This window comes from Mesoplodon bidens, assembly GCF_964165515.1.
Source record: "Mesoplodon bidens genome assembly, chromosome: 8".
Classification (NCBI taxonomy): domain Eukaryota; kingdom Metazoa; phylum Chordata; class Mammalia; order Artiodactyla; family Ziphiidae; genus Mesoplodon; species Mesoplodon bidens.
This window is the reverse complement of record NC_138165.1, coordinates 107,229,418-107,251,253: the sequence shown is the minus strand read 5'-3', so window position 1 is coordinate 107,251,253 and position 21,836 is coordinate 107,229,418. Positions and strand designations below refer to the sequence as shown.

The 21,836-nt window shown below is 47.4% G+C and overlaps 2 protein-coding genes across 5 annotated transcripts in view; both read right to left on the bottom strand.

Annotated features, from left to right (window-relative positions):
• SAG (S-antigen visual arrestin) overlaps positions 1-4,537 on the bottom strand; it is a gene marked incomplete at its 5' end in the record, with an annotated part of 30,368 nt that extends 25,831 nt beyond the window's left edge. The window contains 2 exons of the mRNA XM_081242769.1: positions 366-426; positions 4,463-4,537. Of these exons, the coding sequence (XP_081098895.1) occupies positions 366-426; positions 4,463-4,537 (136 nt within the window). The remainder of the gene's footprint in view (positions 1-365; positions 427-4,462) is intronic.
• Positions 4,538-15,328: 10,791 nt separating this feature from the next.
• ATG16L1 (autophagy related 16 like 1) overlaps positions 15,329-21,836 on the bottom strand; it is a 46,704-nt gene continuing 40,196 nt past the window's right edge. For 3 of the 4 annotated variants that reach the window (XM_081242736.1, XM_081242737.1, XM_081242739.1), the window contains 6 exons: positions 21,514-21,634; positions 21,142-21,247; positions 18,840-18,989; positions 18,649-18,696; positions 17,697-17,798; positions 15,329-16,885 (listed from right to left, as the gene is read on the bottom strand). In XM_081242736.1, coding sequence (XP_081098862.1) covers positions 16,792-16,885; positions 17,697-17,798; positions 18,649-18,696; positions 18,840-18,989; positions 21,142-21,247; positions 21,514-21,634 — 621 coding nt within the window. In that variant the 3' untranslated portion in view covers positions 15,329-16,791. Of the gene's footprint in view, positions 16,886-17,696; positions 17,799-17,864; positions 18,000-18,648; positions 18,697-18,839; positions 18,990-21,141; positions 21,248-21,513; positions 21,635-21,836 lie in introns of those variants that run through there. The other variant, XM_081242738.1, reaches the window with a different exon arrangement.

Here is a 21,836-nt window from a genome sequence, read left to right as displayed (position 1 = left end):
TAAACTGGTGAGTTTTGAATGTTCTTTATCTAGAAATGAGTCCTTTGTCTCATTTAAATTTGTCTCCAATCAGCCAGTGGCACCTTTATGATGTTTTAATTTACATTTCTTTGATTAGATTATTAACAAAACCAATTTAAAAAACACAAAACTAGTGGTTGTCTGATGACTTAAAGGAAAACCAGCATTAAAATCTCACCCCAGGAGACTTCCATGGCGGTCCAGTGTTTAAGACTCTGCGCATCCACTGCAGGGGGCACGGGTTCGATCCCTGGTTGGGGAACTAAGATCCCACATGCCGCGCGGCACAACCAATAAATAAATTAATTAATTAAATAAAAAAACTCATCCCAAACTCAACTTACCCACAGGCTCTACTTTGTCAACATGGTCTATATAGTCTCTCTTCCCCAAGTAGATGGTCACCTGTGGGAAGAACAGGTATGGATTCTAAATGGCCAAAGAACACTAAGGTATTCATGTTAAAAATCAGTAGCAACCAATAAAAATAAATAAATAAAAATTAGCAACAGCCGAAACGTTTTGACCAGTCCTGAGAAGAGGAGCGGCCTGGCTCTGCAGCTTGTCCACAACCTCCTCTCTCCCTGCTTGGCTGTAGGCGGACACAGTGGATTGCAGGCAAGCTGTGATCTTTCCTCAACCTCATAAAGTGCTCCAAGGAATTCTTCCCACCCCTTGGAGAGTTCCCTGTTCTCCCCACCTTTTCCCATCAAGCCCAGGTCTGATATCAACCAGGTAAACTTGTTGAATTCATTGATGATACTTTAGTGGAAAGTTATGCCTATGCATATGAGGCCCCTGTCAGCTATTTGCATGTTAAGCCTTTTATTTCTAGCTGTGAATGAAAGGTTTCTCCTCCTTGTTAGAATAATTTCTGATTAAGAGGCAGATGTTCTGGAGTCCCTGAAATCCTCTCAGGTGAGCATCTATACAGATAAACCTGAACCCATGCCCTGAAGAATGGGGGAAGGGGTCCTGGATGGGAAGAGATGACCATACCTCAGTCCTTGTCCTGTCTGTTTCAATGCCCCTGGCAGCAAAGGTCTCTTTACCAACCCCCTTTGTGGGAGAGCATGGGTTGGGTTCACCACCACTCACCACTTTAACCCACAGCACTGTGACTGCCGTGATGGTAAGAATTCTCTTATTCATCTTTCAGCCATCACAGTATCTAGTACAGTATCTGGTACATACAGGAATTAAATCAACATTTGCTAAGTACACCAATGAGTGAGTGAATGGACCCTGGCTAGCCTCCTTCTTCCCTAAGCCTCTGAAACTCATATTTTTATTTCCAAGAACACTCAAAATAATTTTTTTGGCATTGTATCATCTCCTGTATCTACCCCCTCATAGCAGTACCCTGGAGTGGATCTCTATGGCTTCCAGGTTATTTGTGTTATTGATGTTGAAGCACCTGAAGGACAGCATAGCCAGGTGATCGGGATGGGGGCGGGGAGTTAGATGGTGAAAGGATGATTTCTGGGCAAAAAAATTCAGTGTGTACAAAGCCCAGAGTCAAGAGAATGCTTCTGGAACTGCCAATGGTTTCGTCTGTGGGTGAACGGCCTCCAAATGGGCATGCAAGCTGATGCCAGAAAGGGTCTTATAGGACCGGACCCTAAAGAATCTAGGAGGATGTGGAAGCATTTGAATCAGGATGAAAGGCTTGCAATTAAATGGCATGTAGTGCTTGTCATGTACCAGGCGCCAAGCTAAGTACACTGACTACATTATTTCATTTAATCCTCACAACTACTCTTTGAGCTAGGGATTAAGCCCATTTTATAGAGGAGAACACTGAGACTTTGGTTGCCTTGGCAGCAAAGTGGAGAAGGGATTGGCAAAGGGAAAGCTGATAGTGGTCTGGAGGAGGGAGCACTGAGAGTGAACGGAGGGGAGAAGGTGGGTGGAGAGCACATGTCTTCTTTTTCAAGCTTTGGCTGTGAAGGAAGGAGAGCTAGAAAGGGGACGGGGTCAAGAGGGAGTTTGTTGTTCTTGTTGCTATTGTTGCTGTTTTTAAGATGCATGAGGTGGGTACTTGTTGTCATGCTCGGGCCAAGTACTGGTAGAGAGGGAGAGGCTGCACATAGCCCCGGAGGGAGGCTGATGGTGGAGGACCCTAAGAAGGTGGTGGACCATGACCCAGGCTGTAAGCAGCATGATCCTCAGTGGAAGAAACAGCACCTCTTCTGCTGCAATTGGAAGGGGAGGGAAGAGACAAGAGCAGGTAGAGAAGTGGGGCTGGATGACGTAAGGCTGCAGCACACCTGCTGCTTGCGAACCCCATAGCCACGTGCCCCATCTTCCTGGATAAAAGTCGTCAACTGTAGGGAGTCCCCTGGTGGCCTAGTGGTTAGGATTCCGGGCTTTCACTTCTGCGGCCTGGGTTCAATCCCTGATCGAGCGGGGAAGTGAGATCCCACAAGCCACAGGGTGAGGCCAAAAAAAAAAAAAAAGAAAAAAAGTCACCAATTGTTTCCAGGGTCCCATGTGGTTGTGTAGTAAGAGGAGACCACCCCAGAGGACGATTCTTTTTCCTTTTTTTCCCCAGTTTTATTGTGATATAATTGACATATTGTATAAGTTTAAGGTGTACAACATAACGATGTATGTATAAATTGCTAAGCGATAACCACAATGAATTTAGTTAACATCCATCACAGAGGATGATTATTGATTGGCCAGATCCAATTCTTTTGGCTTGGGATGGCTTTAAGGTGGGCATGTGACCCACTTTTGACCAATGAGATATGAGAGAAGTCTGCTGGAGGGCTGCTAGAGAAATATCACCTCACCCTTAAGAGACCCCAGGAAGCAACAGCCTTTTCCTTCTTCTAGAAGAAAGTGAGGGTAAGGCACCTGAAGCTGGGGCAGCCATCTTGCCACCAGCCAGAGGATGAAGATCACCAAAGAGGGATGAGTGGAAAGACTCACAGAGAAACACACCCAGGGCCCTGGCACACCACACCTGCAGCCAGGCAAAACTTGCCGTCGAAATGATCCTAATACATGACACATTAATTGATGAATTATTTTTTCCTCCTATATATAAGAGTTCTAAATTTCCCAGGTCAAAGATGTCTATCTAGATGTGAGGAAGAAAAAAGTGAGAAAATGATATGGCCCAGCAGGAGTGTTTTCTTTCTTCTTTTGCCAGAAGACAAGATAAAGTGCACTGGAAAGACACAAGTTGGAAGAGAGTCGGGAGGATGCAAGTTTGAGGGGTACCCAACTTGTCTCCCCAAAGAATCAGAGGACTTGATGAAAATGATGGAGATCCTCAGCAAGGGAGAGGAGAGGTAGGGAGTGTCCATGCAAAGCCTGATTCTCTCGTGAGGCGCAAAAGCATCGGAGAGTTCCTTTCAGGCGCAGTATGTATAGGCTTCAGAAGTCAACTAGAAGAATGACCTAGAACCACATTGCCCAATACGACAGCTACTAGCTCCAGGTGGCCACCAGCACTTGAATATGGCCACTCCAAGCTGACGTGCTATAAATGTAGAACACACATCAGGTTTGAACTTAGAAAACGAAGGTAAAATATGTCATTAAAAATTTTTATATCATTTACATGTTGAAATGATCATTTTTTGGATATACTGGGTTAAATAAAATATATTATTAAAATGAATTCCCCGTTCCTTCTTACTTTTTTAACATGGCTACTAGAAAATTTTAAATTAGATATGTGGTTTGCATTGGATGGTGCTGAACTAGATTATGAGCCCCTAAGAATCCACAGAGTGGAGCAAGGAGACCCCATCCTTGGAGGCTGTGGGGTGGGCTCTCCATAGGGTGTCCCAGGCCAGGAAGTTCACAGGCACATCTAGACTATCTAACATTCTCCTGATGGAGCCAACAATGGCCTCATCCCTGCCGAATACACGGAGTGCCAGGATATTGGTGGCCATGCAGCCACAGTGCAGAGGGGCAGAAAGGGAGCAGCGGGAGATGCTCCCTTATCCAGAGGCCCTGGAGGCCCAGCAAGGTTTGTGAGCATGGCAGCTGGGGTGGGTGACAGAAGGTAGAGAGTTGCATTGATCCAGCATCAGGGCTTTCACCAGGCAGTTAGGCGAGATGATAGAAAAAGGGTCAAGTAAGCTATAGATACTGACCAAACAATGTTTGAAATGGTTAAGTCATGGGTTCAAAGCTAGGAAAAGAGGTAAAACTGGAGGTGAGGGGTTGGGGACTGAGAGATTAGGAGAAAATTAAGGGTCTTGGGACTAAAGTCTTGTTGAGATCGAAGAGAATTTATATTTCTGCAGTTTACTCATTCATTTATATCTCATTTATCATCCATCTCAGACAGAGATGGAAAATAGACATAGAGCTTCCATTGACCCCATAAGAGTTTGATGTTGATTATGTCTATTCGAAAAAGCTCCTTTTTTAAAAAAATGATTACTACTAAGCCCCTCACCTCTGTACTACTTACCGATTTGTCCCGGGAGATCTTCTTGAAGATAACGTGGTTTGATGCAGACTTACTGTCCTGCACGCTGGCCTCCATGTTATCTGTCCCTGGCAGTTTCTTCCCCTTGGGGTGTTATGTCAGGTTTTAGAGGGCTAGAAAAAGGTAAAATCATCTTAAATATAAAGTCAAGAACATTCTGTGAATAAAACCCATACATGAGATGCTGTACATCCATCAGACATTTGCTTCTACCTGCCTCAATATCCACATTTGACTAAATAAGGCCTTCGTCTAGTTTGTATTTTACTACAGTGTGCTTTTTTTTTTTAAAGGTGTTTTATTTTTCCTGATAAGCCTCAGACATTTCTTAGCAAAGCTCACCAGGACGTCCAGATAGATTCCAATCAGAAGGTTTTACTTTGAGACTAAGCCTTGGTATCATCACACTAAGCCAGATTGAATTTAAAATTCTATCTTGACGATGTATTATGGCAATTAAAATAGAAAAAGTCCCTGCAAACCACAACATAACCACTTCACGAATATCATTTAAAAAATACGTTAAATCCCCAAAAGTTCTGTTCAGCAATTCATACTAAGCAGTGCTTTCCCTTTCCTGCCATCTCTCACCACTCCCCAGCTTCACCCACAACAAAGAGGCCATCTGAGCTGTCTGGAATTCAGTGCGCTCCTTAACAAGCAACGTCCACAGAAACTACACAGAAAAGGTGAAACTGGGACAAACTGACTACACGAAAATGCCAGTCTTCCTGGCGCTGGCTCTTCCCTGCGCCCTGCCCTGAGTTTCTGAGAAGGCTTGTTCGAGCGTGACCACATACCTTGGGCAACCAGCTGGGACGGTCCCAGGAGGTGAGGAGAGGGTCTCTGTGTCCTCCGGGGTGAACAGGCAGCCAGCCCTTGCTCTGTCTAAACAGATGACCCCACTTGGGCCCTGGCTGACTGTGTGGGGAATTTGTAGGGCATCTGGAGAGGGTGCCCACACCCAGGTGTCAATGCCTAGAAGCCAAATCCCATTTAAGGTGCAGAGTGGCAACTGGATTAGTGCTGAGACAGGCGAAATGGTAGTTTCAGCAGTTCACAGCATTAGACAAGGGCCCAGAGGGGCTCCCAGTGCAGCAGCTGTCAAGCTTGAGTGGGGAAGGTTTGGGGGAGGGATGACAGCTAAATGAAAGCTATTTTATCTTAATCCACTTTGGGTTCTGGAAATAGACTGATTATCCCTTCACTCCTGGTATCACCAGGAGAAGGGATTTTCAAAAGCTCAACCAAATTGATTAAACTCAGCAGGCAGCTAATGCAACCTTGGGGGTGGGGATATAAACAAAAAGGTCAAGGAGACATGTCAGCCTCAGGATAAACCCTGGTGTTATGCAAGCCAAACTAGTCATGTCCCTCTCCTCTACCCTACGTGCTACTGATTACATCACGAGTCCTGTCAATTTGCCCCCAGTGTCTCCAGGATCTTAGTCTTCCCATCCCCAGCACTCCCTCTTGAGTCCATACCAGCCCCTTTGTTTTCCTGGTCTGACTACATCCTTCTCCATGCTGCAGAGGGGGCCTCCAAGCCCTGAGCAGTCACCCTCCTACTCAGCAACTCGCCTTGCTCTCAGCTACAGGCACACAACTTTAAAGCCACACGCTCGAGCCTCCGCCTGCTGTTCCCCATCTCCCTGTACCGCACTCCCGCTGTTTGCTTTTGCCTGGAACCATCCTCTTCTCCTTTCCTCCTTGACTCTTCATCCTTCAGATTCCAGCTCAAGAGTCACTTCCTCAGGAGAGCCTTTCCCAACCTCTCCGACTAGGTTGGAGGCACTATTGCATTCGATGCTTGTACAGGAGATGATTTTACGGTCTCTCTTCCCATACTTGACTCTAGGCTTCATGACGTCAGGGACCCATGCCGTTTTGTTTCCCTTATCTTTGTATTCCAGTGCCCAGAACAGAATACTCAGGGAATGAATGCATGGGATGGTGTGGCCACTAACACATATATGTACTGGACTTGAGCTGGTGTCTGGGAGTGAAGCCAGTCTAAGCAGAAAGTGACGTTTCGGGTGTTAGCATCTATCGAAACACTCCAGTGGCTTCCCACCTAAATCTGGACAATGTCTGCAAGGCCCTGCCTGATCTCGGCCCTGTTCTTCCCACCTCGCCCACTTTGCTCCAGTCCACTGGCCTCTTTGCTGTTCTTCAAACCTGCCCCAGGGCCTTTGCATTTACTGTTTCCTCTTCTGGAACACTTTTCCTACAGTCACTTGGCTCACTCCCTTAATTCCTTTGGGTCTTTACTTCAATGTCACCCTATCTATCTACATTCTATTGTGTACATCTCACCCAACACTTCTGTCTTCCTTCTCTGCATTACCTTTCTCTGTAGCACTTATCAGCATCTGACATACAAGATAATTTAGCTTGTTCATTGTCTGTCTCCCCACCCCAACGTAAGTTCCAGGACTGTAGAGATCTATGACTGTTTTGTTCCTATCCCATCTCCAGGATCTAGAATAGGGCCTCAGTGGACTTTCAGCAAATCAATGCATCACTGGATTGCAACAGTATAATGGCTGGCAATAGCTAAAGTTGGGAAAAATTTTAATTTCTAAGGGAGAAAACTTTAAAATTTTTTAACATAGGAATGCCAGCTAATAAATGCAAAGGGAATGACAGAATTGCAAAAACATCATTTGACGAACTCTGATGGTATTAATCATGCCTTTTTGTTTTCTGTAATTCTGATGCTTTGACATCTAAGGCTTTGCTGACCCTGGAGAGACTGCCATCCCAGGGCTAGCTCTTTCCTAGAGAGAATAAATGACTGCTTTTCATACGCAAACCAACCAACTCAGAGCCCATACACTCCAAAGGCCTCCTTTACTCCTTTGTTGGGCTCTCACACTCTGAGACACGACTGCCCTGCCCTAATCACCCTGGGGCCAGGTACCAGACAACTGGAGACAGCCCCTGCACTCCAGGGCCTGCTGAAGTAAACAGCCAATCTTAAGTCTGCTTATCCTATCTCACCAGTTCTTTCCCATGGAAACCACAAAAGAACTCTTGACCACGTTTTCTCCCTGATCCTTCTACCTCCTGACTGGCCCTGGTGCTTCCCCGCATGGCCTGCCCCCTTTTTGGTAACTGTAACAAACTGTCTTTTCAATGGCAATTGTCTCCAGATCTGTTGACCTCGCCATAGCTGAATAATAGTAAAACTTACGTTTTAAAATACTGATGACATTACTGACTCAGACAAGGATTCTTTATTGGGGTGAAAGTCATTAGGTGAAGAGGTGAAGGGGAAATGGCTATTCCTATGACACCAAAGTGATGCCATATGGATCATGACTCTTCACAAGGTGCAAGCCAAACTCTACAACAGGGGATCAGCCACAGTCCAATGTCAATCTTAGCATCACAAATGGTGTCAACCAATGTGATGTGTCACCTTGCAGCAGCTGGAATCCATCAAGCCTTTAGACATCACTTCTAGTTTATAGGAAATACAAGGAATAGTTAAATAAGACCACAAGAGAGCTACCAGATGAATGTAGAAAGAGGCTGATCTCTTTCATAAGTCAATGTCATAGAAAAGAGATGCACTAACACTTAAGGGACTCAACATCCAGATGTACTGTGTGGTCCCAATTGGACAAACAGGATGTATAGTACATTTCTGGCCTGTTGGGAAAATCTGAATATGCTCTAATAATGTATCAGTAATATGTCATATGAGCTCTGAAAGGTAGGATGGAAATTATTGGACTAGGAAGGTAGAGACTGTGACTGAATGAAGAAGGTTATAGGATGGTATGTACAGTATGATCACATTTTGCAAACACACAAGTCTATGTATGGATATACGTGCACACACGTGTTATCGTACACACTATATGCATAATCTACTAGGATAGACACCAAAGAGCTGACACTGGTGGTCTGTGTGAAGGGAATGTTAGGTTTTGTTTTGAAGAAATCTTTTCTTGTCCCTTAAGAAAAGAAAGAAAGAAAGAAAAATGACTGGGGCCCTTCATCCAGTGTCCCCATCAGAAGGGCTGCCCTGAACTGTGGGTGTTCCTGGGACCCCCGTTCTCCTGCAGCTGTGTTAGCGCCAGGCCCCCAAGGGTGCAGGTCTCAGTCACTGACCTGCCAATGCTGGGCAGGTAGGAAAATCTGGGGTGGACTGCATGCCAGACCTCACTCTTTTTGGAAACGGTAGTCTCTGGTAGTCATTCCCAGCCCCTGGTCTGTAATGCATTTTTCTCTGCTTGGTGGAGAAATGAGAAAAATAAGGACACTGCTGTCAGTTTTTTCATAGAACCAAATGTATTCAGTATAATACATATGTTCTTTGTTCTAAGGTTATGAAGTTCTAAATTTTTCTTTTTTTTTATTTGAAGTTTTAAACTTTTAAATATTAAAATGTCCTTCTTCTTCCTCCCAATCTTTATTGAGATATACTTCACATCCAACCAAATCTACCCATTTTTTTTAAATGAATGTCCAAATTGTAGGTTCTTTTTTTAAAAAAATTTTATTTATTTATGGCTGTGTTGGGTCTTCGTTTCTGTGCGAGGGCTTTCTCTAGTTGTGGCAAGCGGGGTCCACTCTTCATCGCGGTGCGCGGGCCTCTCACCATCGCGGCCTCTCTTGTTGCGGAGCACAGGCTCCAGACGCGCAGGCTCAGTAATTGTGGCTCACGGGCCTAGTTGCTCCACGGCATGTGGGATCTTCCCAGACCAGGGCTCGAACCCGTGTCCCCTGCATTGGCAGGCAGATTCTCAACCACTGCGCCACCAGGGAAGCCCAAATCTACCCATTTTTAAGTGCGTGGTTTGATGATTTTAACCACCACTATGATCAAGACACATTTCCATCACCCCTAAAAGTTCCCTGGCACCCATTTCAGTCAATTCCTGGTCCCAGGTAACCACTGATTTGCCTTCTGCCATTAGTTTTGCATTTCCTACAACTGATTATGAATTTAAGCATACAGAGAAAAGCTGGAATAGTATAATAAACACCTACATAATCAACATGGAGATTCGACAATGAACATTTTGCTGCATGTGCTCATCTATCTCTATTGCTTTTTTCCTTTTGAAACATTTGAAAGTAAATTGCAGATATCATGACAATCAATAAATGTCAGAATGCAGCCGCTAAGCTTAAGGACAAAGTGTCCTTCCTTTTACAGAGATGAATGTAGATGGCAATTTAGAAAAAAAAAATCCTTACTTGGCCAAACTAAAAAGTTATCCACCTCTTTCTACAATTCTTTTAGAAATTTACTGGTCTATTAATTCTCAAAGTCTAAGAACCACTCACTGGCTATACAATACTTGTTTCTCTGGAGTCAGCATCCAGTGAGAAGCAGCTGCGAGTCCTGTGTTTCATTTCCCAACATCAAACACAGCACCAGCTCGAGGGGGTGGGGGGTCGGGATATGCAGCTAAGAAGCTTAGGGGTTTGGGGGCTAGGTTATCATCTTAGGGGCTTATTAGGGCACATGCATGAGAAAAACTGGTTCAGTCTGCTAACTGTCAACTACAAAGTGAAAACCTTGCCTTAGTTTTACTGAAGCAGAGAGCACTTAACAAGTTTGAGGCTACTGTATTTACGCAGAGTGCCAGGGAATCAGAGCTTTTAAAAGCCACCCTCATTTCAACATGTACCTCTTAGTCAATTGGCCTTAAGAACAGAGGGCTGTTGTTATGGGATGGGCTGGGCTGGGTAATGTCTGAAATCATAAATGCAACCCAGCGGGCAGAGACCCTTGAAAAACATTTAGTCTACACTCCATCCCTTGCTTTGATCTCCTCTGCAATAGCCACAGAAGTTGTTGAATGCTTCCAGGGACAGGGAAATCACTACCACTTTTCTTTGAAATAGCATGAAGTGCAAGAAAATTTTTTGTGAGGATGGAAATCAGCCTCCCTTCTACTTCTCTGCGTTGCTCCAAATTAATCCAATCTCTTCCACACGTCAGTCTTTCACGATTAGAACACAGGTGCTCAAGCCTCATGGGCACTGAAACCCTCTCACACCCAGATTTCAAATGTCCATCTTGAAGCATCACACTGACAACAGGACTTAATGCTCCAGGTTTCTGTGCAGAAGCAAGTTGTACAAACAGCCCCAGACTGGAGTCCTGGGCTCCGTCGCTCACTGACGAATCCACTGCAATCTTGAGAAACTAGCTTGGCCTCACTGCTATTTGCTTTTCTCCATCTGTAGAAGGGGAGCCCACGAGCTGCCCTGGATTGCAGGGTCAGGGAAATGCATCAAGTGTGCAGACAAGGCCTTGAAAAGGATCCTGATGGACGTTCCTTTGTCCTCTCTGAGGTGAGAGCTTCTTTACCCTCTGGTCCTGCCACATGGGCCCCGACGTTAGAGGGGGTTTCGATGGTAATGAACTTGGAGTTGACCACAAACTGAGCTGCTTACACCTGAAGTTGAGCAAAGTTAGGCAGAGCTTTCTGGAGAAGTTTGTTACACACAGCGCTGTCCCCTCAGATTCACGTGTTGAAGCCCGTTTACCGCCCAGTGTGACGGTATTTAGAGGTGGGGCCTTTGAATGAGGTTATCAGTGTGGTCCCGATCTGACAGGATCTCCACTCTCCTTGTGCACAAACAAGTCTCATGAGCACACAGCTTAGTGGCAGTGAGGCCTCAGGATGAATTGAAGTCTACCCACCAGTGCCTGCCGCTCAGACTCCAGGCTCCGGAAGTGTGGGACATTTCTGTTGTTTAAGCCACTCAGGCTACGTTTTTTTTGTTCTTTTTTAAGAATTTCAATGATGTTTATTAAAGAAGTAATAATAGCATGAACAAATGCAAGATCTATGATATTTACCCATGCAGGCTACGGTATTTCATTATGGCAGCCCAAGCTGAGCAAGACGAGGGCCCGCGCTTTTCTACAGACAGATCAACTGCTATCGATCGAAAGTTTGGGAAAAAATGGACACTAATACAGTTTAAGAAATACCCTTTTTTGTTGCAACTAGGTAGAGGTGGTGCTCGTACAACACTGTGTATGTGCTAAATGCCATTGTTCAGTTTAAAATGACTAATTTTATGTTATCTGAATTTCAACTCAGTTCATTAAAAAATAGTAGAAAAATACATTTTTTACATTGTGACCCAGTACATACACACATATATACACAACACTCCTATGAAACAATATTTACCCTTGCTAAGTGGTTTATTCTTATTTTTTTAAACTACTCTCCCTCTTACTCTTCCTTTTAGCTGGTTACGATTCACTTTGTTTTTGCTGATTCAATTCTACTAAATAAAGACTTTGTGCCAAGTACTACGTGAATGTCAAGATATCAAGGATATGACTGATCTTGAGACTTCTGGCTTACGACCTCTTAGAAGCACCTGGGCACGTACTCCAGGGAGCAATGGAATATACGGCTTTCTATCTAGAAACTAGACCGCGTACAGCCTGTCTTCCTATGGGCCTGGCTCACAAGCATACCTACCCATTGTCTCTGAAGTCCATTTCTCTGGAAAAATGAAGCCCAAAGCCTGAATTCCCCTGCTCTCTTCTCCAGGTCCTAGGGTTGGACCAAATCCCCAGAGCCTGGCACATAGCAATCTCCAAGGCTACATTCCCAAGTGGGACACAGAGCTTACATGAGGAAAGTCAACCAAATCCAGCGTGGCACATCAGTTGCCAGAACCGCCAAGGCGATTCCCTTCCCTGTCCCCATGCTGCTCCGCAGCCCCCCTCAGAGGCAGGGCTGCGCATGCCACCTGTTCTAGCCAATGGGGTGTAACGAAGGTGACCAGGCAGAGCAACAAGCGGTCCCAGAGACGCTTGTTTTCTTGTTGCACCACCCTTGTTCCCCTTGTTGATGGCACATTAACAGTCAGATACGAGTGAGGCCACCCTCTACCAGTTGCCCCAAATCCAGCCGGCTATGCCCGCTCACAGAATCAGGGGAAATAGTACGTTTTAAACCATTCCATGTTATGGAAGTTTGTTATGCAGCAAAAAGCTCACTGGATCCTGATCCACTTGGTTTTTTTGCTGATTCAGTTCTCCTAAATAAAAACTTTATTGAGTACCCACTCTGTGCCAAGCACTACGTGAATGTCAAGATGTCAAGGATATGGCTGATCCTGAGACTTCTGGCTTACGACTTCTTAGAACCACCTGGTTCTACGAGGTTGTAATCATAACCAAGCCAATCATAAAAAACATTGAAACAATCAGGAAAATTTGAATATAGACTGGATAGTGGATGAGAGTCACTGTTAATTCTGTGAGGTGTAATTACGGTATGGTGTCCTTATTAGGTTGGGATGCATGCTGATTCATGGGAAAAATGACATGCTTGAACCTTGCTGTAAAGTACTCTGGCAATAGTACTGAGTGGCAGGTAGGTACACTTGCTACACTGGCGTTTCCTTCGCCTCCTCGGGTTCTGGACCCCCCGAGATGTGGATGTTCCCATCATGCCTGCCACTTAGGGTTAGAAGAGGGCAGCTCGGCCCCCAGCAAGATGAGTAAGAGCAGGGAGCGTTTGAAGAGCCCACCAAGGCCGGAGCACAGAGAGGATGGGAGAAGTGTCTGGAGTGAACACAGGGAAGAGTTCAGCAGCACAGATGGAAACCAGAGCTCCCTGAGGTGAGAGGATCCAACTCTGCTGAGGTGAGGGAGGCAAGAATCATCTTCTGGATCAGAGGCCAATCTTTTACTGGCACGTACCACACATCTTACGTGTTTCTACACAATCTATGCAAATACAGATATATTTCACTTTATTCAAGATCTCCAAAGTTGATTGGCTTGAAAATTTGGGATTTCTAGTGAGAATGAGCCTTACAGTAAGACACAAGAGAAAAGACGCAGTGGAATACAGACACCGGCAGCTCGTCCTCGCCCCCGAAGAGGCACTTCCCGCTGGCTCACACGGAGGGCTGGATGGGGCAGCAGGTGAGGTGGATGCCCCCGGGAACCAATGCCCACCTGGGGGCCAGGACTCCAGAACAGCCTCTTGCTTCGCTGGGAAACTTCCCCCCATTTGTGAAATGGGATACACTTCAGATCTGAGAGAATTTGAGCGCCATAGCTTCCTTATTACTATCCCAGGCACCTCATGAAAACAAACATGTGTGGTTTCTGCAACCTGGCAAGCAGTCTTGCACGAGGTTTCACCCCTGCCACCCTTCTCTCCCGGTGCTCCAGCCAGGCCACCGCCTGAGCTTCAGGTCTACATTTCAAATTGTCCGATTCCCCAAGATCACTGTTGATCATGGTTGTGCTATAGATGTGAAGACACACAATAGCTCTGCACACCTTGGTACACTCCAAACCCTGGAATTTCCCAACAAACACGCCCCTGAGGCCTGGGCTGGCCCCTCCCAGCTGAGAGCAGCTTCATCCATTTGCCCCAGTGTCCCCACAAAATATCCTGTGTGCTGTGATATGAAAGATGCATTGGGGCTTCACAAGATAAAGGTAAAAGTAAATGTGTGCACAGTATGTGCTATAAGAATAAGGCACAGAATTTGATATATCACACTATTTTGGGAAACCACCTAGGGAATATAATTTTTTTTTTTTTTTTTTTTTTGCGGTATGCAGGCCTCTCACCTTTGTGGCCTCTCCCGTTGCGGAGCACAGGCTCCAGAGGCGCAGGCTCAGCAGCCATGGCTCACGGGCCCAGCTGCTCCGCGGCATGTGGGATCCTCCCGGACCGGGGCACGAACCCGTGTCCCCTGCATCGGTAGGCGGACTCTCAACCACTGCGCCACCAGGGAAGCCCGGGAATATAAATTTTAAAAGTCTTTAATTCTCAGCCCGAGATATGCTATTGTCTGGATCAAAGCCCACAACACTTGCAGGGGAGCACGCTAGCTCTAACCAGTCAGGATTCATCTGGGAAATTAAAAACCCCCATGCCCACCTCCCACCCTGATCAATGAAACCAGCAGCACTGGAGGAGGGTCCCAGATGATCTGAGAAAGAGAATGAAGACCATGAGCTGGCTGCAAGCATGTTCCACCCAATGGAAGCCACACCTGTAACCCAGCCTTGGCAGTCAGGTGACCTGAAGAGAGCTTTACAGTATGGATGGATCTCAAACTGAAACATCATTGTTAAGAGCAGAGAGCAGTCGTGCTTCCCTCCAAGGTCAAAAAAAAAAAAAAAACAAACAAAAAAACAGGATAATCTGAGGCTACGACAATGTTTACTTTCAGCCTTTTTGAAGAATGAGACTTACCTCCTTGAAGGTGACTGCAACAGGATCCCCACCTTCTGCTTTTTGGAGATTGCTGGCTGCCTCTGAGATTCCAGATCATGATGGAATCCTGACTCAAGTTGCTGGGCTACTGTCTGGTAATGGGCTGGACAGGGGTCCTTGGGGGTGGGGGTGGGATATATCAGGGAGACCCTAATTTGTTATGGCACACGGCCACTTGCTAGATATCTGAGCTGCTACGAATAAATCGCTCTTCAATGAGGAAATTCATGCCCCTTCAGCAAAGAAGAGGCCTGGAGGCTGGAAGACACATACAGTTCACTATCAATCCTGTGAACAAAGTCTGCAGCGCAGGGACCGGAAGCTCGTACTGCTGCAGCGTGGAGCAGACCGCACAGCTGCCGAAATTCCGAAGAGACCCTTTTCTGGTTTCAGTTAAGATTTGCAAATGACGTGAAACTGGAACGCTGATGTTTACAGACAGTAATACCTTGGGCTTAAATGATGAACAATGAGGAAAGGCACGGGGACAGTATTAACCATCACTTACAAATGAATGAATACCAGGAAAACAAATGGAAAAAACCCCCCAGCTTTTTGCCCTTAAGGATAAAGAAGAATAAAATAACTACCAAGAGGCATGGAGTGTGAAAAGTACATAACAGATTTCTTTTTTATTTACAATCAAGTTCTGTTGGGCAACATAATTAAATAAATAAAAGACATGCCCTGGCCTGTGAATTTCAACTCCCCTCAGCACGAGTTCTCTGAACAGCAAACTGAAAAGGGGAGGAGAGGGCAGGGGAAAGGGGAGAACGGAGCCGCCAACGCCATCAGAGGGAGCGCGCAGCCCGTCCTCGCCCTGCTCTAGCCCTCGCTCCCACAGATGTCCAGAGAACAAGTCTGGAAGGAAGAAAATTAAAGTGCGAATGAGTAAGTGATAAAAATATTGGTGTTTCAGTCACTCAAGGAACTAGAATTTTATAAACGAGTAAGATGGCAAAGATAAATGTTTAAAAAAAAAAATGCATAGGCCAGTTTCTTCCCGGCCTTACTCGCAAGTCCCGAAATCGAAAGATGGCATTCCCATGCTTCCTGGAATAGGCTTCCTGCACTAAAGCACCGAGGGGGTATTGCACATAGGCTTGGCAAAGGGGCAGCGACCCGGAACTACTGGCTCCAGGGTAATACACTGGAGGCCTCCAATCCCACATCACCAGCAACTGTAACCCCAGCAGAGCCGGGAAGAAGGGGGCAGCCCACCTTCTGAGAAGCTACAGATGACCCGGGAATACAGTCTTTATTCCCGCAGCTCACCCGCTTCTCTGCTAAAAGGGTCATGCACTTCTTCTCCTACCCACCGCCAGTTTTTTTTTTTTTTAAACCAAATTGAGATTTATTTCTTGACCAAGAGATAGATATGTAGAACTGGGGGGTGGGGGGAAGGGAGGAAGGAGTTTTGAAGAACAGTTGCTTTCTAAGAACAGTTTAGGAGACCTAAGGAAATTCCAACAGTGATCAGGTGAGATCAGAGGAAGAGCTTCATGATAAAGACACAGACCGGCAGGGGGGACCACAGTCCCACCATCCCTGTGGGCTACCTGAGGGCAGGGGTAATCCCATCTGGGTTTCTGTCAATCCATGATTAAAGCAAGTTCCCTGGGAAAATGACCCCAAGGTGACAGGACATTCATCAGGCCAGAACCGACTTTGGAAGGATGGGAGAAAGCACAGGGGGAGAAGCAACACCTGGTGCAGGGGGCGTCTGCGGCACTGCCGCCCAGGGAAGAAGCCAGCAGGTGCCTGCGCTCCCCCCGGCTGAGGTATGCAAGATCAGAGCCAGTAGTGTTTCCCACTTGAATCAAGGCAAGAACCCGAACCTCTGCTGAGCGACCGCAGCGTCAGGTTGTTCTCAGTGTTACTCTTTCAGGCCACGGGACCTCAGCCACGACCCTCGGGAGCCCTGCTCAAAGGCAGGCTACTGCGCCCCATGGCTCGAGCTCTTCTCTGGAGGTCAAATCCACAGCCCAGGCACCACCTGCCAGGACAGAGCCGTGGGGCCCGCGTGCCCCTCCATCTTCTGATCCACTCTCTCCTGACAAGGTGCCCTCAGTACTCTGACCACAGCACAGCTTTGCTTCCTTTGTCCACGCTGACGACGTGGGAGCCGGCAGGCGACCAGGCCACGGCGTTGATCGCTGAGCTTCAAAGGGAGAGGTCGGAACATGGGTGAGACGTTCGTGGGCCGAGCGCAGGGCTCCCTCACCATCAGGGCGTCAGGCTTGTCCCAGCACCCGTTTTACTCGTTGGTGTGGCTCCCACGCACACAGGCGCTTAGAGAGCGAAAGAACTTGGAGGAACCCTGCCTTGATTCTAGGAGGTAGTTTGGAGTGAAAGGAGTCAGGCCTTATCAAGTCTACCCTAAGGGAGTAGCTCTGAGTTAAGCAAAGAGCCTCTGACGAGCACCTCAGGGCGACTGGCTGAGGAGCGGGGAAGCAACACCACTGCGAGGGCGGTGAGGGGCGGTCCCGGAGGGCCCTGGGCCTGGGTTCTAAGAGCAGCTGGGCTTGGGGGACACAACAAAGCCGAGAGGAAAAGGGGCCTGGATGAAAGTAAAAAGCACGTGAAAATCGGTGTTTACAAGCAGTCGATTTCCTGAGGAAAGGGGTTTAGAAGGGGGAGGAGGGGAGCCAGAGAGGGAGGAGAGCGGTGAAGGGGCGGGAGGAAGCCAGGAGGTGCCACATGACGAGATACAACGTGGGGCTCTAACCTTCTCCAGTGGCCGTACCCTAACTGCTCTAGCTGGACCGGTCTGAAATGTAAATGAGCAGGACGCTGCTGTCTGCTGTCCGGGGAGAAGGGCCCCAGCTTCTCTCCACTAACCTGGCTCACAGTAGAGCGCGTGAGTGGACACCGCCCTCGTGGGGTCGACTCGGGTCCACGCCCAAAGAGGACATGACCCCCGGGATGAAGTCCCAGGCCTGCTCCCCACCTCAGAGGGGCTGACATCTTACCTGTGATGCTTGGAAAGGACCTTCTCCACTTTCCCGGAGAGCACGCTCCAGATGTAGAGAGAGCCCTCGGCCGAGCCTGCTGCCACGTAACTGCCGTCAGGGCTGCAGGACACATAAGACAAGAAACAGCGTCCACCACCCACCCCCAACTCAGCGTCTTCCCGGGCCCCTCCCCAGGAAGTCATGCTTACTCTTCACTTACGAGTCAAACACGTGACCACTCCCGTGTACCCAGAAACCAGAAGATGCTCTTCATAACCGCTTTGGCCAAAGCCGCTTCACCCTATCATCTGGCCTCACCAGCTAATGAAAAATGGTGCCGCTGCATTACTTCTTGGGGCCACAAGTCCCTAAGCATCTCTCAGACTCAAACATAGCACGTAGGGAGGTCAAAGTCAACCCCCAAATGGTGAAGGGTTTCTTTCAGTTGATGGACTGCCTCGTTATATGGTTCAGTGAAAGCAGAAAAGGAAGGAAGCATCGACTGCAGAGAAGCTTCTCCACGATACTGGCACTGACCATGGCAATGTATTTGGGAGAATAGCCATGCGTGGAAGGGAGAACAGGAAAGGGAAACCACCCCCTCTCCAGAGAGCCTATTCTGCTCTGTTCCGGGGGACACCACCCTTCCCAAATAGCTCTCGAAGAGTTCTTGTGTAAATGAGTAAAGAGAGGGGAACCTGATATACCCAGAACAAACCAACTAGCCATTATTAGCTTTTGAATTGGGACACATTTTCATGCAATCACAGAAGGGACATTTTAGAAAGGAAGGAAACAGTGACAGTGACCTCTAGGACTTAACGTGCAGCTTCGTTCCTGGACACCTGCGCATGTGGAGGCACTGTACAGATGTAGCTCACTTCCCCAGTGGGAAGATGCCTCTGCTCTAACCTTTGAGGCGAACCACGCTGGGGGCACGGGGTGGGACGGGAGGAGCATCACCACTAACCTGAACACAACTCTCGTCCAGTCGGAGCCGCACTTGAAGCCCGGCGCACTGAAACAGACCACAGGGCACCGTTACCCCCCGAGTCCATGCAAACTTGGGATGTGAGGGCAAGTCAGGCTTCTGGCCTTCTCACAACCCTCCGAAAAATCAGCAAGACTCAAATGAAACCCAACCAGAGTGTCTTCAGTTACCTGAATGTCTGTCTGACAGCATTTATTCGTAGGTCAATAATTTTTAGCAGGTCATCTCGGGAGCAGCTGAGGAGTTCAGTTCTTTCTGGGTTTAAGTCCAGGGCAGTAATCTTTCCCAAGAGCTCCATCTCTCGGACAATACTCTCTGATCTACGAAAAAGATGTAAAGTCTGAGAAAACCTAACACAGAAAGGTCAGAACGTCCCCATTTCAACCAGGATGGCATGCCACGGAGAAAAGGAGGAAGGAGAAAAGGCAACTGAACTAGAATGCAATACTCTTCAAGGACGGTGAAAGTGCTCCTGACCCCACACAAATCATCTCAGCCCTGGCTTTTATTATCTTCCCATCAATCGATTCTATCAGTAGTTGTGAGTACTAGAACTCTAAAACTGATAAGGATTAATTTCCTTGCCTGTTTCTGAAATGATACAGTAATTGCCAATCAGAGCTTCTGATCAGCATGAACTAAGCAGGGCTACTATTTAATTAGTATCACTTCAATTTTATCATTTCAACTTATCCAAAGGGACGTAAACCGCTTTAGCAGGTCCGGGCTGCCTTATATGGACAAATGTGTGGACTCTCCAGGCTTCCTGTCATACAAAATAAAGCTCGGGGACCCTCCAACTCATCCTGGTGACTCCAGATTTGGAACTGGGGCACCCTGGCAACCCCTTCTCCTTCCTTTTCTTCTCCCAGCTTTCCTCTGGGCCGCGGTCCACACCCAGGTCTGTGCTCAGCAGTCCTGGGCTGGGCCCTGTTGGTGATACAGCCAACGGAGCTGCAGACCCTTCTGGACTCATTCATTCTGTTGTAAACTTTCGATGAAATGATTTCCCACCTCAAACCATAACCAAGTAAGTGAGTTTATTTTACTGTTGCCGCTCCACCTCTCTGGGACTTGGGGTCTTCATCTATCAAATTAGGGGGGAGACCAGGAGGAGCCTTCTAACATCCAGCTTAGCTCTAAAATTCCTTGCTCCCGGTTCAAATGTCTGCCAACCAGTACACCTGAAACTAATCACCAATCACCTACCTCCTAACCAACTGTCCTCATCCTAACAGGACGCCTGTCCCTTCTACTGCCCCCACCTTGGCTCACCAACAGGACTCCAGCTTTCCTCCCCTTTCTGCCGCTCCCCCCTCCTTGGGCAGCTCCCTGTTGCTTCACAGGTGGGCTCTGACTAATCCACTCTCATGTCTTCAAAGTCCTTCTGTGAGGACGTCTCATTTCTTCTCCCAGCCAACCTCTCAAAGCTTCTGTTTTTCCAAACGTCTATCAGAAACCTCAAATTTATGTCCTTTTCTGAACATGTTCACTGCATCCTCTTCCTAAATCTGCCATTTATTCTGCATCTTGCTTTACTTCTCTCCTTCCTCACCCTCCACATCCAACTTGTAACAAACCCCGTCCAAATCCCCCCTCCACCGCCTTGAGTTCAGATCCTCAATGCTTTACTCATTTCCCGCTCCCAGTACACCCTTTAAAACTGCCACCAGGGCTTCCCTGGTGGCACAGTGGTTGAGAATCCGCCTGCCGATGCAGGGGACACAGGTTTGTGCCCTGGTCCAGGAAGATCCCACATGCCGCGGAGCGGCTGGGCCCGTGAGCCATGGCTGCTGAGCCTGCGTGTCCGGAGCCTGTGCTCTGCAATGGGAAAGGCCACAACAGTGAGAGGCCCACGTATCAGAAAAAAAAAAAAAAAAAAAAAAAAAACTGCTACCAATGTCATCTACCACACTCTCATGAAGCAATCCTTTCCTAAACACCCAACGGCTTATGAGATCAAGGCATCTACCAATGGCGCCCAAAGCCTGCAGCAATCTGGTCCCAACCCAACCTATGAGTCTCATCTGCCCTCGCCTGACTTGCCCTGACAGACTGCCCTGCTCTGGCCTGGAATGTCCCTCAGTGGCTCTTCTGCAACGTGAAGCCTACTCACTTCTCAAGACTCATCTTGAGAGATGGTCCCTAACATCCTTGGACAAGGGCTCCTGGTCCTACTTCAACACACCCTGCAGACTTGTGCGTCTGTCTTCTCGATTACGCTTGAAACCACCTAACAACTTAGTTGTTCATCTGTTTATAAGTACACAGGGCACGCTCAGAGGTGACTGCTGAGTGTGACCGTCTACTTCAGGGTAAAGAATATCAAACTGGGAAGATCATGTGGACTGGAGCTCATTTCTGCCATTTCCAGGGATTTTAAAAACACAACCCCCACACAAGACACCATCACAGTTCTGCCACATACAGACCCTCCCATCTGCCCCCCCACCAAGCTCCTGGGTGTTTTACCGGATGTCCCAGAAACGAATTTTCTTGTCAAAATGTCCACTCATCACACACTGTTCTGTGCAGACAATATCGTTGCAGCTGGATCCCGCAAATACCGTCTTTATGCCTGAAAGAACACCGAACATGAATAATCAAGCAGAGGCCCCTCTGCGGCTGTGCACATAACATTGCTGCACTCTCACCCTAAGTAATCAGAACTACTTATTTAAATGAAGCTTCAAACTTGAAAAACAGTCACTACATCAGTGCCACTCAACATGAGATTGGACTTTCAAAGTTTGTCACACTAAATGCAGGCTTTAATGTGGAAACAAACACCTCTGAGGTTAATATCTAATCGTTCATAGACACAGAGAGACTGAATTTCCTCACAGACTTTGCTGCGTAGATCCCAGAGTTTGAGGGTCCGGTCGTGACTTCCAGAAACAATACGCGCGTTGTCCAGCAGGAACTTGGCAGACAGCACTTTGCCGCTGTGTCCCGTGAGTGTATGCTAAGGGAGAGAACACAACCAGGGTAAACCTCCGGGGCGCCACACTGGGAGAGTCAGTGGCAAAGTGCCAGGGAGCCAGCTTCTCCAAACACCCTGAGGTCTGGTCAGCAACACTCAGACACAAAAGGATGAGTAGCTCAGGGAAAACACCCAGAAAGCCTATCTTTGGGTATTGCCCGGGGTGAGGTATCAAGAGGAAGAG